This window comes from Centropristis striata, chromosome 2, assembly GCF_030273125.1.
Source record: "Centropristis striata isolate RG_2023a ecotype Rhode Island chromosome 2, C.striata_1.0, whole genome shotgun sequence".
NCBI classification, from domain to species: Eukaryota; Metazoa; Chordata; class Actinopteri; order Perciformes; family Serranidae; genus Centropristis; species Centropristis striata.
In genome coordinates, this window is record NC_081518.1 from 28448934 (window position 1) to 28468029 (window position 19096).

A 19096-nucleotide genomic window follows, 5' to 3' on the forward strand; every position below is an offset into this window, starting at 1 on the left:
TTTGCAGGGAGTGTAAAAGGAGGTGAAGACATGGGGTTAAAGGGTGCAACACTTGGGGAGCAACACATGCAGTAAAATCTGGCGTGCACCTGCAGAAAGACTCAACAAGTGTTGTAAAATCATAGATCACCCTTGTCCTGTCAGCACGTGCACACTCCATGAGCACCTGGATGGAAACTATCCTTTTATGGCGCCCTCTGCCATAACACTCCCATTTCACAGCTCCAGTTAATCTCAGCATGTGTTGTACCCATAGACTGTATATAAATAATGGACGTAGTGACCATGACGTCACCTGTTGACGGTCCGTTGGAAGCATTATACTCGTCACCATCTTGTGTCGCCATCTTGTTTCTGATACAGGGAGCAGACCATATTTGGACTGTGGAGGAGCGAGAGGGATCTGACGACACTGACTACATGAGCATTAACTGGGATGGTCATTTCGGCAAAAAACAAAAAACTAAATGTTCGTGACTGAGCTCAGAAAAATGAACAGCGACTCCTTGGAGTGTCTGTTTGTCCAAACAAACGCTGAACAAGACATTTTATAAACAAAACATTCAAATAAACTGTCATAAAGTAAAAATACAGTGTGAAAGGGTCAAAGTTATGAGACCAAACCACTAAACATCCTTTTTAATATCTATATAATGTTATATATAACTTTATTGACACAGTGCCGTGGATACGCATTGTTATGCTTCTCTCCTAATGATGGCTCGCCTTGTCAGTGACCTGTCAATCAAAGGTAGCCACGCCCCAAATCATACGATTCATTATCTTCTATTTTGTTCTAAATGGGGCCATTATTTATTTCATGAACTATTAACATCAAATTGTCTTCAAGAAGATTTTTTACTAGCGATTGAGACCATAGTGCTGTCCTAAAAAAGTTTTCTCATTTTGCATTGAAATTAATGGTCAAATGGAGGTTGCCGCCTGGTTGTACCCTTTTATACAGTCTATGGTTGTTCCCCAAGAACATGGCGCCTTTTGACCCTGCGACTCCTTGGTTATTGGGGTGTGTGAGAACCGTGAAAAAGTTCCTCCAGTCTGAAAAGGCTCAGTAAAGAGGGAGCAAACAGCCTGTTTCCATTCCAGCTCTGGTTAGTGTCGCTGCAGTGAGGAACAGAGAGGCTGTTTGGCTTTGCTGCCAAACATAAAAGTCCCTGTTAAATAGCACAGATGTGCACAAGGTCAAAAAGGGAGCAAACAGCCAGTTTCTGCAGAGGAGTATGCTGCCCTGGAGCCAGCAGTGGAGGATTGTTTGTGCTGAGTAACTTCCAGGTGTGTGAGCTGTGTACAGGTATCCCTGAGAGAGAAGTGTGTGTTCAGTCAGCCCGTTGCATCCTGAGTAAACAGAGTTATGTAGCCAAATACTTGGCTCCATGTTTCTACACAGAGCCACAGCGGGGGGCAGGCAGCGCCCGGAGTAATGAGCTGAGTCCTAATGTCAACGTTTTCTCAACATGGCTCACAAATGTGCCATAAAGTCAAAGTGAGCAGGTGTTCCAGCAGCACCGGGCGAGGATTAGAGCGGAAGGTCCTCCCAGGCCCACTGGTAGGCAGAGAGCAGGGTCTGAGGAGACTGCAGCCTGGCAAGAATAATAACGTATTATCTCCAAACATGCACATCCACTCACTCGTGCACTTGACTTGATTTGTTGTTGAGCTCGTAGTTAACATGAGTTATCACTGCCAGCTATTCAGGAGAGAAATCCATCAGGGACACGAGCATCTTTCTCAACAGCAGCCTGATAACATGAGAGCTCATGGATGCTTTCTGTAGTCGAAAAATGATGTAAAACCAGAACATATTGGTGAAATTATATTTTCTCATTGTATTTAGATGGTGAGTGGAAAATGACAGACAAATCTAGGTAAATGAGCTGGAACATAATAAGACTGGATGGAAATGTATTGTCAGATTCATTTGAATGAAAAACAAAGGCATATTTCTGTTTTGCACTGCAAAGCTCGTTGGTAACTCAGATTAATTAATTGACCTCAATGTCAACAGTTGTCACGGATATGACTGCTTTAGTAGAAAAACACTGCCAGTGATTGCAATGCTTTGAAAACTATGAACATATTTCCATCCTTCTCCATCGTTTCTAGAGGTGCGGGAAAAATAGATACAGTATAGTATTGCAATATTTTGTGTGGTAATATTATATCGATTCATGGCCGGCAAGCATCAATATTTAAGGAATATACTGGAGATATCATATGAAACTAGAAGATGTAAGGAATCTATAGGCACCAGGTGTATCAGGATATCATGTCGGGAAATTGTTGAAGTTGTTTTTTTTTTCATTCCAAAAAATTTACAGCAGTGAAGCTTGTTATTTTTGAAAGTTTGATAAAATGTTGCAGTTGTTGTCGTCCATACATGTTTGATATCAGTTCAGTTCAGTTTGACTGAATACTTTGTTGGTCAGTCTGTGGGTTTGACTCTCATTGTGGAGAAATAAAAAGACTAAAGAGAGATGAATAGAGAACTTATTGGACAAAACAATTCTTGATTGAATTTAATTTTGTGGACACAAAATGCAGTTAAACAGTTAAATCGCAATATATTGTATCAATACTGACCATATCGCAAAATTCTTAAAAATGCATTAATATCATATCGTGACTCAAGGATCAGGATAAAATCGTATCGTGGAGCCGATACACTGATTCACATCTCTAGTGCCTGCACGGCGACCAGTGGAAGTGGAAGGTGAGACAATGTGTGTTTTTGTGATTTGGATGAACAAACTCAAAATCTTCACAGGTCCACATGGTTCCGAGGAACCGGCTCCAGGACCTGAGGCATGCCTGGTCCAAATTATATTCTGTCTTATCCATTCAGATCCTGTTGTATGAATCAGTTTGGGTGTCAATATACAGAAATACCTGAACGAAGAAAAGTCATCATAGTCCTCACAGAGAATGCAGGTATTTTTGAACAATGAGGTGCAGGAAAATATATTTCTGCACTATTCATTTGCAGCTGCTTGTTATTTGTCGCTGCAGCTGCCAGTCTCTGTGTGTTTCTGTCAGTTTGGCTCTCGCTCACTTTGATCAGGTGTAATTATCCTCAAGGCTATTTGTATCCTGTTGAAAAAAAACTGTATGTGCGCAGGTGAGTTCAGGTGATCGGGTCCAATGTTGCACACATAAAGACCTGCAGAAGAATCGCTGGCTCAGCTGTGAAAATGACACCCAGCTGTCTCTCATTACCAGTTAACCTACATACTGTACAAGTCATTCTAGACCCGAGTTCAGCCTGCAAGTAAACTAAGCCTGAGCAGGAATCGACCCACGGGCACACAGAAAGAGAATATTGTCCTAAGGACATTTGGGATTATTAATGATCATTCTGGGGGTTCTGGAGGAGCTGATGAAGAGTTTAATCTTTCTCCATTATTTCTTTGTTTCAGCTTTGTGTTTCTGAGGCTGCAGATTCTGATTCATCAACTGTGCACGGATTGATTTTGCAAGTTCAACCAAAGGTCTGAACTAATCCAAAGAGAAAGAGAAGTAGTTAAAACTAATGCAAACTTTTACAAATGCACATATTTCTACAGTCTATGGAATGCACTCATTTTGGAGGGAAGTAGGTCAGGATGGATAAGATGACAGACATTATGTCATTCGTTGGTCTTGTGCCCATATGATTTGATCAGTTGGGATGACTTGCACTGAAGATATCCTCGTCCATTGTGATGTTTCACTGTGGACATCTTCAAACTGTGTGTCAATGCAGTAGAAATCACCCAACCCTAATTCATACCAAATCAAGTGTTTCAGGAAGAAAAGCCAGTCCTCCCTTTCATTTTAATGTGGGCAGTGTGTTCATACTGCAGCAGTAAGCCAAAACAAAATTGAAAAACACAGTGAAAAAGAACACAATCAACTTCTGGAGAAACCCGACCTGACGTCACCTGAGACTGGTCTCCCCTCAGAAATGATCCCCACAGGTTGTTTGTACAGTCAGCAATAATTGACCCATATTTACATTTGAGACTGTCCTCCCCCGCCCTCTAGCATGTGAGAAGTAATCATTGTCAATGAGTATAAATGGCAGAATTCACACTCAATGGTGGGAGGGCTGAACAAACCCAGGACTTTTACCCAGGAGAACGGGTTTTGCATCCCGTGTGAAAACAAAAGTTAACAATGTGACTGAAACATCTTGGAACTTCCATGGTTCAAGCTTTGTGCATCATGTTTTAACCCATTGACGCCGGGAAAGCATTACTGCATTTCTACCATTGAAACCGGGAGCGCTGTTGCGTCACTCTACCATTAAGGCCGGGACAGCGGATATGTCATTTTGTAGTATTTGTATTTTTTTCCACCTATTTTCTGTCTCTTGGCCAATGAAATGCATCAGAATCATGATCAGAATACATGCGGTATAAGCTCTCAAATACTTTTTGAATTTCATTTCTATCTGCTACAGAGGCTGAAAAATCTTCTGTTGAATTTCCAGAAAAACTTCAGGTTTTAGGAGGTTCTTTCAAAATCGCCCATAGGTTTTCCAGGCATGTTTTTCCAGGCGTTTTAGGCCTTAATGGGTTAACGTAACTATGTCACCATTTTCTGCCCTAAACCTAGGTCAGTGGCCAAAATTCAACCAAACCACCTTTTTTTTACAACCGTGAACCGTACGTGAATGTATAATGACGTATGCGTTATTTTCAGAACACTCTGCTCTGTAACCACGAGTCTTGAAATTCTCATATAGGTAGTTTGACAAACGCTTATATAGGTTGTTATTGGTGGTGCTGACAAACAGCCTACTCTGTGGTTTAGGTTGGAGATCTTGTTGGTTCTGGAGAACACCCTGGTGTAGGAAGAACTCATATGTAGGCACACACACAAATACAAACTTACATTTCAATTCAGCTCGTTTACTTTCAGGACTCGCACAAATGTGTGTGAATCTGAGAGGAAAGCCTGAGGCTGAAACACTTCTGTTTCCTGCCGCTGCTGTGCATCATTTCAAGTGTTACACACTTCATTTGCAAGTGCTGACGACTTTATTTGCTCATTTTGGGACTCCCATGTTCCACTGAGACTCAGATTTAGGTCTGTGTTTGTGTGTGTGTGTGTGTGTGTGTGTGTGTGTGTGTTTGTGTGCAGAGTGACTCCTTACCACCAGTGTCACTGTCATGGTAGTTCGGATCGAGGCCTCTCTCCAGCATCTTTGACACTTTGTCCACCTGATTATGCTGGATGAGGTCCATGAACTTCCTTAGGTTGGCCTGCACAATGAGAGGAGCGGAAGAGTTATTACACAGAGAAGAAAGAACAACGGAGGTGGGTGTGAGAAAGAGAAAGGATAGAGGTTCAGAGCTGCACAGAGACTGAAATAGAAGTAGAGATAGAGGAAGGTGTAGAGGGTCAAACAACTGTGAAAAGTGAAAAGGAAGCGTTTAGGAATACAGTGTTAGAGATGGAGGAATAGAAGGCAGAATAAAAGGCTGGTGAGAGCAGGAAGCAGAGGAGGAGAGATGACAGGATTCAGAGCGTGGCCATCGTGGGGAGTGGAACGGCTCCTCTCTCTTCTCCTCCTGTCTGCTTTCTTTCCAGGCCGCATGATAAAAATAGATAAGAGAGCAGCTCCCCGAAGGAGAGCAGAAAATGAGGAATGAAGAGTGAGATAGCAGAAGAAGAAAAAGACAATGGGTGGCAATAAAAGGATCGACCGGGGAGGAGAGGCAGCAGAATAAAAAGAGGAGGAGTAGAAAGGCAGGGACAGGCGGTGGGAGGAGAGGAGAGGGAGAGGCAGGGATGTCCTCATCACATCACCAAGCCCCACATCCACATCCAGGAGCACCAGCCAGCACAGGAGGGAGACTTATTTATTTATTATTATAGTCTCAGTTATTCCCACCACATGCAGCATCATTCAGGACAGTGTAACAGCTAGCATCCTCGTACCGACACACAAATAATCAGAAATAGATCAGCAAATACCAACACAATACCTCTGTCCTGATCCTGCATATCACACATCTGGATACAGATTTCCAGATTTCACCTGAACTCACAGATTTTACAGGCCTGTTCCTGTTACTTTTTATTTCACTTTTTTTATTTTCTTCATGGCGAACATCTTCCAGACTTTTGCCTCACAGAGTGGAAAAACCAAGCAGCATAATTGAGACAAATCGTTTAAATAGTTGGTGAATAAAGCATGTGTGTAATGTATCATATACATCCCTTCCTTGCAGTTTTGATGGATCCTCTTGAGACCTTCTTAATGTTTCAATTCAATTCAATTCAAAGTTTATTGTCAGCAGGACAGCACTGAGCCTCACAGACTCACCAGGGACATCTGTGAGTGTGGATGTTTGGATTGGACCCGCCTCTTTACTGCTTTCTAGAGTTTGATATAATGTCTGCTTACAAAATCTCTCAGTCGCTGCTAAACAACTCCCAAACTGAAAACACGAACACTAAGAATAATGAAGCAACAAACAAATGATAATTCAGGCTGATTATCAGGCTGACAACATGCAGCTGCAGACTGAACAGCAGACAGAGTATCTGCAGAACTCAAACATTTTATAACCTGTAACAATCCACCAAAAGTCTGTGAATCTGTCACAATGCTGGTGAAGTGAAACTGGAATATTTGATGCTAAAATACTTTTAAATACTTTGAAATGCTTGTTATGCATGGATGCATTTCTAAAAAACAAACAGAAACTCTGATTTTATGCTTTTGTGTGTGTGTGTGTGTGTGTGTGTGTGTGTGTGTGTGTGTGTGTGTGTGTGTGGGTCCAATATGTTGCTCCAAAGTGAAAAGTAATTGTTTGGTCATATTGTGCTGAAAAAATGATACAAATAGTTAGCATGACAAACATTTGTTAATGTGGCCTATAAAGGCAAAATCACAAGTATTAACATGGTCAAAACAGTCCACGACTCCAAAGGGTTAATTGACTTCATGACTCATCAACAACTGCATTATTATTATTATATTCTATTAGCTAAATATTTGCTATCTTCATTGGTCTATTATTTCTATATCTCCCATAGTTCAGTATGATTCTCGAACTTTAATGAAGTGAGAGAATAAAGTGAACAGGTTCGACCAGAGAGCTGCAGCTTCTGTTTGGATTTCCATCATGATGAGTCACTGCAGTTTAATATTTAGAAATGTCAAGAGTTCACCTGCACGGCCCCGTGTTTATACACACTGTAGCTGATATGTCCCCTGTGTGTGTGTGTGTGTGTGTGTGTGTGTGTGTGTGTGTGTGTGTGTGTCTGCAGGCCTGGTGAATCAGAGTCTGGTAGAAGCCCCCCTCTCCCCCTCTCACTTTCTCCCTCTCCCTCTCACTCTCACTCCCTCCCTTTCTCCCCCTCTCCCCTTCTCTCTCTCTTTCTCCCCCTCTCTTCCCTCACTCTCTCTCTCCCTCTTCCTCTCTCTGTCCCCCTCTCTCCTTCTCCATCTCTCTCCGTCTCCCTCCCTCTTTCTCCCTCTCCCTCTCACTTTCTCCCTCTCTCTCCTCCCTCTTCCTCTCTCTTTCTCCCTCACTCCCTCCATCTCTCTCCGTCTCCCTCCCTCTTTCCCCCTCTCTCTCCCTCTCCCTTGCTCTCTCCCCCTCCCTCTCTCTCCCTATCTCTTTCTCTCTCCCTCCCTCCCTTTCTCTTTCCCTCCCTCTCTCTCTCCCCCTCCCTCTTCCTCTCTCTTTCTCCCTCTTTCTCCCTCTCCCTTGCTCTCTCCCCCTCCCTCTCTCTCTCTCCCTCCCTCTTTCTCTCTTTCCCTGTCCTTCTCTCTCCCTCCCTCTTTCTCTCTTTCCCTGTCCTTCTCTCTCACCCTTTCTCTCCCTCTGTTGAAACAGGTTGGAAAGCTGGCCACTGATTGGCTGTCTCAGTGTGAGCTTCAGCCAACCACAGAGCTCCATCCTGCCCAAACAGGTCAGGCCAAGAAATGAGAAAAGAAGAGAAGATATAAATGTTTATCAGTTTCTGACTAATGGCTTTTGCACAGAGTGAATGTGTTTGAGTGTTTTATCATCTCTCTGCTCCACATTTACTAAACACATCTTCCTCTTTTCCATTCCTCAGCCTCCTTCCTTCCTTTTCGTCTGTAGAATCGGAGCAGCTGTCAGACAGTTTCCTGGTGTGCTGGTAACACGGAGCTGCCAGAGACACTTATGCTTTGGCTGCTCTACAGGATTACAGTAGCTGTGGGACAGCAGCCCAGAGCCAGCCGCACACAGCCAGGGAGAGCAGAGAAATATTCATTTAACTGGAGAGATTTACTTCATTTCATGTGGGAGAAACAGAGACAGAGTAAAGGAGGGAGGGGTGGACTCCTTCTGAGCAGGATACACACATACAGATCATCACAGAGGAACAGAAGCTCCAAATATAAACCAAAATGACAGATCAGACACTGGGAGCCTGCTTGAATTCTTCTATTCCGTCCGTCTGCTGTCACACAGTTCAAGTCCGGGCATATTCACTCATAATCATACATCAGTCTCAAATAATCCACGCTGGCTGGATAGAAATATACTGTATATGTACAGTGCTTAGCAGATGTACTAGCCCAGCGGTTTGTGCCACAGCTGTCCTAAATTAACAGCATAAGTAATTACCAAAATCATGTTTTATGTTTCTGTAATGGTTAATACAGCAATATGTAGAAGCTCTTTAACCCAAATTATATTTGTAATGCTAAAATATAATTATTATTGTTATCCATGAATTTTCAATTTTACTGTTTTACAAAACCCTGTAAAAATAGTAAAACACATTAATATTTCTTGATTAAGAGTCAAATTATAGTTATTTACTTGCATTCCTGAAGAATGAAATATGAGTTTTAGTGGTTGAATGTTCTGCTGATTAATTTCAGCTCAAATCTGGCTATAAAAAGGTGAATTCTGTTTGTTATTTGCCAAATAAATTTGATTTGTGACAGGTGGTTAATTAATTTATTAAGCACTGCAAATAAAGTCCTTCTTCATAATGCAAAAATATAACTTTTTAATAAAAGCAGCAGTACTTTCCTGTAAAAACACTCTGTTCACATTATTAAAGTGCAGAAGTCTCAACAGAAAATAATTCACATTAAAGTAATGGGGCAGAATGGAGAGTTTCATAACCTCCACCTAATTATATCCTATTTTATAAATCAAACATGTATTTTGATGATAAAAATCTGAATCTGTGAAGTGGTTAGTGACAAAAGCTGTCAGATAAATGCAGTAAAAAGTACAACATTAATGTGATTGTTATATTTTTCCAAATAAATAACAATGACATTTTAGTTTTAAACAAGTTTTTGAAAGAGTTCTAAAATATTTATGTTTTCTTGTTTTTATGACAGCTGGTCTAATAAATGTGTTAAGCACTGTACATTCAAATAAATAAATAAATAAATAAATAAATAAATAAATAAATAAAGATAATAAAAAAGTAATTTGATGTTGTAATGATTTTTCAAACAAGAGAATCAATGTGAAACAGAGTGCATCACTAAAGTAGTTTTATCTTTATTATAATGTTTATATAAGAGTTATAAGCCAAAATCTTAATTGGAAATAAAATGGTATTAATGGCCCCGCCCCAAACCAGACAGACACCCAGTCAGCCAGTGAAGCAGCTCGATACTTAATGCCATAAGTTGTACGTTTTATTCTATGTTGGCGTGAAACAGTCATCACAGGACAGTCAGACTGAGGTGGGCAGCACTATTCAGCTGCTTACTCTCCAGTCTGCCTCTGAGCTGCAAACCTTTCCCACTAGGGATGGGCGTTTGGAAGAAAGCTGCCAACCTGAGCATTGTTAGAAAGAATCTGTTATCCGTCTCTGTTGTCAGTCTCTGTGTGACGAACATCACTATCTATGCATGCGTAATTCATTATATGTGTGTGTGTGTGTGTGTCCTCTCTGTGCATGCAAGATGCTTTGATACAATGATCATGTGCTAATATTGTTTTTAAACTATGATTCAACTAAAAAAATGTACTGCATCTGTTTAAACTTCATCTGCCCTATTTAGAGTAAGATTCTATAATCACAAAAATATATATTTTATGTTTTATATTTTATGTGGACATTGCAAAATCTGTGTCTCCACTAATATCTCTGCAAGTCATAACAAGGCAGGAGGTTGTGTTCTGAATGTTTTGGTAACAGGTCAGGTCACGGACATGGTGAGCTGAGCAGAAAGATAACGGTCTTCTCTGCTTGGTGACATGACGTGTCCACAATATTGATTAAAACTGACAAATCAACGCACCCTCTGGAAGAGATCAACCTACATTATTAGTAAAAATTATTAAAAAATTAATAAAAAAATTATACATTATTAGTAAAACATTGTTAGGCTATACAATTAGGTTTTAGCGAAATTATACGATGTCCAACCTCCATGAACTGACCAGCCTAATGTGATGTCAGGGACGTGTAGAGAAAGACGCTGTAACTGCAAATTTCTTGACGTATTGTAATAGAATGAAGCAAAACTGAGAACTCGGACGTCTCCTGCTCATCATTCCCCATCAAAACGATCGGTGCAGAGAAATAGGTGAGGATTTTGAGTTGGCGTCAGATAATTTAATTTTAAAGGTTTCCTCAATGCATTTCTCAACAGCATCTAAAACATTACGATCAATTAATCGATTAATCGCTATGTTTTTATACATACTCCAGTATGTATAAAAACATGCATACATGGGCAAAATAAAAGATATACAATACTGTGCAAAAGCCTGTTTTGATAACGGACACTTTTATTTTGAAAGGATGAAAAGAGACTTGATCCTGTCAATCGTAAAACTAACTCAAGTGGGATTTAACTGTAAAAATAATGTCAAGGAGTTCAGTGTTTTATGTTTTAGCCCCGAAGAGGTACAAGGTTAGTTTTCCCAGTAATCTTGACTATTTAAATATGTTTTGTGTTTAATACATTTTGGATCAAATTAAACCTAGTAATTCATGCTAGCAAGATTTGATACAGTAAGCTAGTTTCTCTCAAATTAATACTCTTGTATTTCTATGTGTTTTTATTGCAACTTTCAGTTTGCAAACTGTAACTGTATCCGACTTAATTGTCATATATATATATATATACATATATATATAGACAGAGAGAGAGAGAGAGAGAGAGAGAGAGAGAGATCGATTAAAAATTCCAGATGATCGACCATGAATCAATCGTTGATTCATTATTCCCATCCCTATTTCCCACTATTTCCAAACATAGCGGAGAGGAAGAGAGGCAGTCTGTCGCTGACCAACTGATTCAGCTGCTTCCCTCTCTGAGTCTTTATCTGCAGCTCTAAACTCTCAGTCAGGACGAAGCACAGCAAACAATATGTTTTATGCTTCTAGTATATAAATTACTTTTATTATGTTTTCCCTCTGTGGCATTTTTATATCCACTCACTGCAACTGTACAAGCAAACTCTTGAAAACTTGATTCTAGCACACACAGGGAATGATGCATGTGTTTGTTTGAGTTAGAATAAACATGTCCAGGTGACGTGTTAATTGCCACATTTGCATAACCACTTTGTGCTCAGAGCCAAATCTGGAACTTGTTTGTGGCTCTCGTAAAACTGCAAATGATTTGTCACATTATCACGAGGCTTACACTTCAGATTCAGAGTTTTTATTCTGGGAGTTTTTGGGAAAATTCTTACCTTCGTATGAAGTTTGGCGATCTGCTTCTCGTCCACGTTGGGCTGCCTGTACACTCTGCTCTTGTAGCGAAACTGTTGAGTGAAAAGACAAATTATTTACATTATTTACAGATTATATTAAAGCTCTGAGCTCAGATAACCTTTCCCTCTGAGTGGTGAGTTGTTTACTTCACACCTCTGAGTGCATCTTCAAAGACCATCGCGAGGAGATCAAGACGTGTCCGTTTAATTCACAGCACATCTCAATACTTTTATGTTATCTTTACCTGCAGGAAGTGTGAAATCTGAACTACATTATATCTTTTCTTTGAAGGCTGTTTTGTTGCCATGGGATTGTTTATTATAATAATGTTTTTATTTATTAGAATTCTGTCAGTGTAATAACCTGCAATTTCAGGTTGATCATTTCATCTTTTATTTACTTTAACAGCTCTTTCTTGCTGAAAAACAATATTAAAATGGTACAGTTTTCTGCAGTCGGTCGCAGTTGACAGTCGTAGTCGGGGTGAGCCATATAAAATATACCACTTCAATATAACAGCTAATCACATCGCAGGAACAAATATTTATTATTTCTGTCAGACAGCTCTGTCATAGCAGTGTTGCTGAGAAGCTTAAAGCTGGAGTAGGCGGTGGTTTTGGGGATCATCCTGGAAAAACTCCATGATAATCTCTCAGCATATTGTTATTCAAACTGTCTGTGAGGAAACTAGACTTCTGCTCCTCCTCTCTGCTCTGTTTTCAGCCTTCGGGCAGGAGACTCATCACAGGTCATTTCAGAGAAAGGGTTCCTGTTGGCTGTTTACAGTGAAGATTCATGTGCACGTTCCTTTTAAAGATGGAAAGTCCTGCAAAAAAAGCTGTTCTTCCAGCATTAGCAACTTTAACAACTGCTTGTACTGCAAAGCAACCCGAAAAAGAAATGAAAAGGATTTCTACTATTGCACTACTTTTAATATTTTTTCACCTTCCTGACCTAATATTTTTATATTTGAATTTCTGTATTTCTTGTTCAAGAGAGAGGGTAAAACTGGAGTCAAATTCCTAGTATGTGCACACATACCTGGCCCATTAATCTGATTCTGATTCTGAAGACAGACTCCTCAAAAACAGTTCAAAAGAGAGTCAGACAAACACAATAAACTACAATGTGTCAATATCAACAAAACATTTCAGAGGTTGAGACAAAGAAGTTGCTAATTTTTTTAGCCTTCTGCTAACTGCAGCCAGAAGCAGATATTTCAAGTTTATGTTTCTGTAGCTGGAGCCTCGCATCAGTCTGTCATCTCAAAGTGAGAAAACGGGCGGTGATTCTCAGATTATTGCTGCTATATAACAACACCAGGATCATAATTATGATCGGGATGATTTAAATGACCAGGACAGGTTACTAGAGAGCAGAGAGCTGCATGAGGTGAGCTGGATTTTATATGTCTAGATTTCTTTTGCTTTTTTCCCCAGAAAACTGCCTTCCTCCGCGCGAAGGGAATATATAAAATATACAGAAATATTGATTTAATGTATAATGGGAACATTGATAGACTGATATCATTTGCGACAGGGTTACTCAACAATACAACAGGTATAAACATTCATTCATCCCTCTCTCAATCAAGCTCATCAAAGAGAAACTGTGAACATATATCTATGAATGCAGGAATGTAGGCTGAATGCATGGGTATAAATGCTGCAATTAATAAATATTTATTCAGGATTGTATGCATGGGTAGGTTTGAATGGATAGATAAATGTATATACATGACTGAATGTAGGAAGGAATGTATGGCTGAATGTATGTATGTGTATAAATAGAGCAATAATGTATATTTAGTTAGGATTGAATGCATGCATGGATGTTTATGAAAGCATGAATGAGTGTTTGCAAGGCATGTAAGGTGGAATAAAAGAATGTTTGCACGTCTAATTTTTGAGTAGCCCAAATGTTTAATGTACATTACTGTCTTTTTATATTTTGTGTTGGTTGGATGTCGCTGTTGTAAGTTGTAATGTAACTGATGCTGCAAATTGATGAAAAAAAGACAATTTTCTCCTTGGGGAGACCAATAAAGTAACTTTGACTCTTTTTGGCCATTTGGCCCAATCCTAATGTAAAGTAAAACCATATTTACATGGAAATGTATATATTTCTTCCTCCTAATTTAGTTTAGGCAACAATAAATGTAGAATTAATTAGATTTTATCACTGAATCCTCATCATTTGGTGATATTCTGGCCAAAAGTTTACCTCCAGAGCTGGGACCCCCTTGCTGATTGGCTGGGGGTACTCCCGAAAGATGCGCTCCTCGTCCAGGAACTTGCCGTCCCTGCCGTTGCTGGCGGGCTGGAAGAGCCCATAGTTCAGCACGTCTTTCAGGCTCTGGTTTAGTGTGCACAGGATCCGCTGCTTGGCCACCCAGACCGTCGCATCCGGGTTGAACCGCATGCATTTCTGAAGAGGAGAGGAGAGGAGAGGAGAGGAGAGGAGAGGAGAGGAGAGGAGAGGAGAGGAGAGAGGAAAGAGGATTAGTAAGTGATGAGTGGAGTTTTGCTGGCAGTCAGAACAATCAACACAAATTAAATATTCAGTTTGAAATCGACTTGAGACAGACATTTCACTCAAAAACTGGACTTCCAACTTTTGATTGACAGCTGTAAATAGGCCGGGATGGGAGAATGATGAATGGAGTTACAGAACAATGGAGTCCAATCAATACAGTTCAGACACACTGGAACTGGTGCTTTAATAACACAAACCTTGTCCCAGTTACTGAATAAACCAGCAGCTCTGCCAACTGTTACATTGTTTTATTGTCGCTGCGCTCACTGACGGTGTAATTGATGCGACCCCTCAGCCCCCTGGTCCTCCCAAGTCCCAGCGTCCCCCCAGTGAAAAAAACACACAATGCAGGATTTCAGGCCCAGTCCGAATCAGAGCGGATTATGGGCGCTATGCCGTGGCATTCGGGAAGTGTCTGTGAGCGTTTACAGCTGGATGTGCTGCTCGGCCGGCGATAGCGGCCCTGCGTCTGTGATAAAGGCTGAAGGGATGAGCAGTCTGTGAACTCTGCCGAACTGTAATCCTCCGGGCTGGCATGGAGCGGGCCGAGCAGAGCGGAGGAGGGGAGGAGAGATGAAGGGTGGAAGGTGGATAGAAACAGATGTCTGGCATCTGGGAGGCTGTTTGGACTGATATGGCCTTCCTGCTTTCTGCTGGTTGATCACAGACGCTAATTTACATCCGCTCCCATTACTGCTGCATCCTCAACTTAAACAATGTAGAACCTGAAATCACTGGAGCTCATGCAGAAGTAATATACAGACACATTTCAAAAAAGACATTAAAGCGTCTTTGAGTATTCTGAAAAGCACTATATAAGTCCAATGTTTTATCATTATTATTATTATTATTTCCTTTTTTTGTTTGTTTTTGCATAAAGGATTTGCTCATATTTTCTTCTGGATAACATCAATGTTTTTCTAATTGTTGCTCTACAGAAAATGTAAGTGTGTCACTCTGACGAAGGAAGAAAAAAGTCCACAAATTATCATCATTGAATTTAGGTTGTTATAAATTATAGATTATTAGATTTGTATATTATATATATATTTTTACATGTTTTTTAGCTGTTTTTTTAACTTTTGCTACAGGAAAATCACATTTACTTTGGTTAAGTATATTTAAAGCAACTAAAAGGGCTTTTTCACTGATTTTATACCACTTTTTTTTAAACACAATATTAACCTGGCGTCTCTTAATGGCCTACATAAGCAAATGAGACCATCAGCGAGAATATTGGCTATTTTTATATAGCTGAAATCAGATGAAAACCTGCAGGTTCAATCACATTAAAGTCCTTACAGCTGCTTTAACTGTACATAGACGTCACTATTACTGAATTTCTTCTTCTCATATTTTCTTTTTTTTTTCACTTTTTGGGCATGTGTCGGAATATTTTGACTTATATGGCACAACACCTGTCCTGATAAAGTGTTAAGGGGCCTTGAGCTAATAAACAATTAAGTAGGATTCATCCCATTTGGTTCATCTGAAGTTCTCTGATATCTTCTCCTTTTCTCCTTATTCAGAGAGAAAGCTGATAGAAACGTAAGAAAGTGTTGCTGCAGATCTGTAAGAGCTTTTGTTGCTCCCTGGTCATCATCAGGTCAACATCAGGATGTTTGTTTTTGTCCCGACTGTAACAAAATAAATGCATATGTGGCACAACCAGTGACAAAATAAGAGCATGAATAGAACAAGCACAGTGTTCTATAGCTTACTAACTGTACTGTCTTCTTCAGTGGTAAGTCACACATGACTATTGGTTGGTGATGGTTGCACTCTTTACAGAGCAGCTGCTGTATCTCAGCCTGTGACCACAAAACCAGAAACAGAAGCAGCTTTCCACTGTTCTGGAACCCTCCGATCACAGTCCAAGAACTCATTGCAACAGTCTTCAACAGTCTTTGGAGGACTAGCCTGCTCATCTGACCTCCAGTCTGCCATTGTGTCCAATCTTTGAATCATTACCAGAATGAGCTCAGAAAAGATGGAGCCTCCGTCTGTCTGGGTGTCAGAGCTGAACGATGGCAGGAAACGAGGGGAGATGGATGGAACAGAGTGAGAAAAAGAAGCTTATTTAAGGAGGAAAATGTGACGATTGTTGAAGAAGCAAACATACAGTAAAGCACGTGGGGGAGATGAACCGTCACTCTCTCTAGTTTTCCTTCTGTAGAGTTTCAGGGCTGAAGATGTACAGTAGTGTTCAAAATAATAGCAGTCCGATGTGATTAACCAGCTCTTAAGGCTGTGCAATTGGGCAATTGGTTGAAAGGGGGGTGTTAAAAAAAATAGCAGTGTGGCATTCAATCAGTGAGGTCATCAATTTTGTGAAAAACACGGGTGGCCCCTATTTAAGGATGAAGTCAGCACTTGTTGAACATGCATTTCTCTTTGAAAGCCTGAGGAAAATGGGTCGTTCAAGAAATGGTTCAGAAGAACAGCGTACTTTGATTAAAAAGTTGATTGGAGAGGGGAAAACTTATAAAGAGGTGCAAACAATTATAGGCTGTTCAGCTATCACCAATGCTTTAAAATGGAGAGCAAAACCAGAGACACGTGGCAGAAAATGGAAGACAACCATTAAAATGGATGGAAGAATAAGCAGAATGGCAAAGGCTCAGCCAATGATCAGCTCCAGGATGATCAAAGACAGTCTGGAGTTACCTGGAAGTGCTGTGACAGTTAAAGACGTCTGTGTGAAGCTAATCTATTTACAAGAATCCCCCACAAAGTCCCTCTGTTAAAAAAAGGCATGTGCAGAAGAGGTTACAATCTGCCAAAGAATGCATTGACTGGCCTAAAGAGAAATGGAGGAACATTTTGTGGACTGATGAGAGTAAAATTGTTCTTTTTGGGTCCAAGGGCCGCAGACAGCTTGTGAGACGAGCCTCAAACTCTGAATTCAAGTCACAGTACACAGTGAAGACAGTGAAGCATGGTGGTGCAGCATCATGATATGGGCATGTTTCTCCTACTATGGTGTTGGGCCTATTTATCGCTACCAGGGATCATGGATCAGTTTACATATGTCAAAATACTTGAAGAGGTCATGTTGCCTTATGCTGAAGAGGACATGCCCTTGAAATGGGTGTTTCAACAAGACAATGACCTCAAACACACTAGTAAACCAGCAAAATCTAGGTTCCAAACCAACAACATCAATGTAATGGAGTGGCCAGCCCAAACCCCGGACCTTAATCCAATGCCACACAGATGTGAAGCAGTTATAAAAAAACTGTGGTCATACAACTAAATATTAGTTTAGTGATCACAGGATTGCTAAATCCTAGAAAAAAAAAAGTTTGTACAAAATAGTTTTGAGTTTGTAAAGTCAACGGCAGAAACTGCTATTTTTCTAACACACCCCTTTCAACTAATTGCCCAATTGCACAGCCTTAAGAGCGTGCATATCACGAATGCTGGGTCTTGTTGGTTTTCTTAAAATCTACTGCACTTGTTTAATGTTTGGAAACAGGTCACAATTAGGGTTAACAAAAACAACTTTTTTACATACTGTCCAAGCAATAAGTAAATAAATAATAATTTATTCCTATAAAGTAATATAGATTTGGAGGTACTGAAGGCAAAAATATATTTTCTACAACAGTCAACTCCTGGTTAAAACTCGACTGAACTGAGTTATTGCTGTAAATGTTTTGCAACATCATTGATAGTTAAATGCACTGATTTTTAGCATTTAAAACTGTAAAGTTTAATACCAGTGGTTACTTAGACTTTCCATTCCAATCAAGGGACTGTCAGTACTTTGCACATGTTCCTTATAAAAACTAATGAATAAATAAAATAAAAAATCTATTTTGATTGACATCATATCATATAAAAGGAGGGAAAACACCACTAAGTTAAGATCTCTCTTTAATCCATCAAACCCTCTGAGCTCAGAGCCGTATGAGGCTGCAGGCGTCTGAATTATTCAGCTGTGTTTGATTTCCAAGTGGACTGTGTGACTCAATCATGTGATCAAGTGGCACCACGAAGTGCTCAGTGATGAATGCGAAATCAGGAGCATTAGAGCATACATGTGAGAGAGCTTAGTGCACTTGTGAACACACACACACACCTTCTCTGCTGGAGTTATAACCACCGAGATAATTACATCAAAGGGTCATGAGTTCATTTCTGGGTCAACAGTGTACCTTGAGGATCCAACCCCACTGGATCCAACACACACACACACACACACACACACACACACACACACACACACACACACACACACACACACACACACACACACACACACACACACACACACACACACACACACACACACACACACACACACACACACACACACACACACACACACACACACAGTGTCTCTGTCCTCTGCACTTAACCCATCCTTTACACACCAGTGAACACCTTGCCACGAGCACAGGGCAGCACATTTCTGCGCCCAGGGAGCAGTGTGAGGGGGGTTAGGTGCCTAACATGGGAATTCAAACGGCGACCCTAAGGTCACAAGCCTGATCCCTAACCTCTAGGCCACGGACTGCCCATGGACTGAATTTGACAAAAATCTAGTCCCTCCCAAACAACAGCAGCATACACGTCCATCAGTGATTGAACGTCGAAAACCCTTTTCCACTTAAACTCAGAGACAGTGGACCATGTGTTTGGTTTGCCTTGCTGGAAAAAAAAACACCCACAAATGCAGCACTCATTTCCACAGCACACTGATTGGACTCCTAGCTTCTTTTATAAACCCTTTGCATTGAGAATGGCACGAATTCACTTTCTGTTACAAACAGCAGCAGCGTCTATTCTGCACTGAGAGCTGCAAATCTAGAATTTATTTCTGGTTGCAGAGAGTTGAAAAATGTTCAACTCTGTGAAAAACACTGCT

The 19096-nt window shown here is 40.4% G+C and overlaps 1 protein-coding gene across 1 annotated transcript in view; it reads right to left on the reverse strand.

Moving 5' to 3' along the window:
* Window positions 1–19096, reverse strand: part of LOC131983354 (SH3 and multiple ankyrin repeat domains protein 2-like) — a 270915-nt gene that overhangs the window by 164136 nt on the left and 87683 nt on the right. The window contains exons 4-6 of the mRNA XM_059348080.1: window positions 13912–14115; window positions 11667–11738; window positions 5153–5261 (exon numbers count right to left, since the gene is read on the reverse strand). Coding sequence (XP_059204063.1) covers window positions 5153–5261; window positions 11667–11738; window positions 13912–14115 — 385 coding nt within the window. The remainder of the gene's footprint in view (window positions 1–5152; window positions 5262–11666; window positions 11739–13911; window positions 14116–19096) is intronic.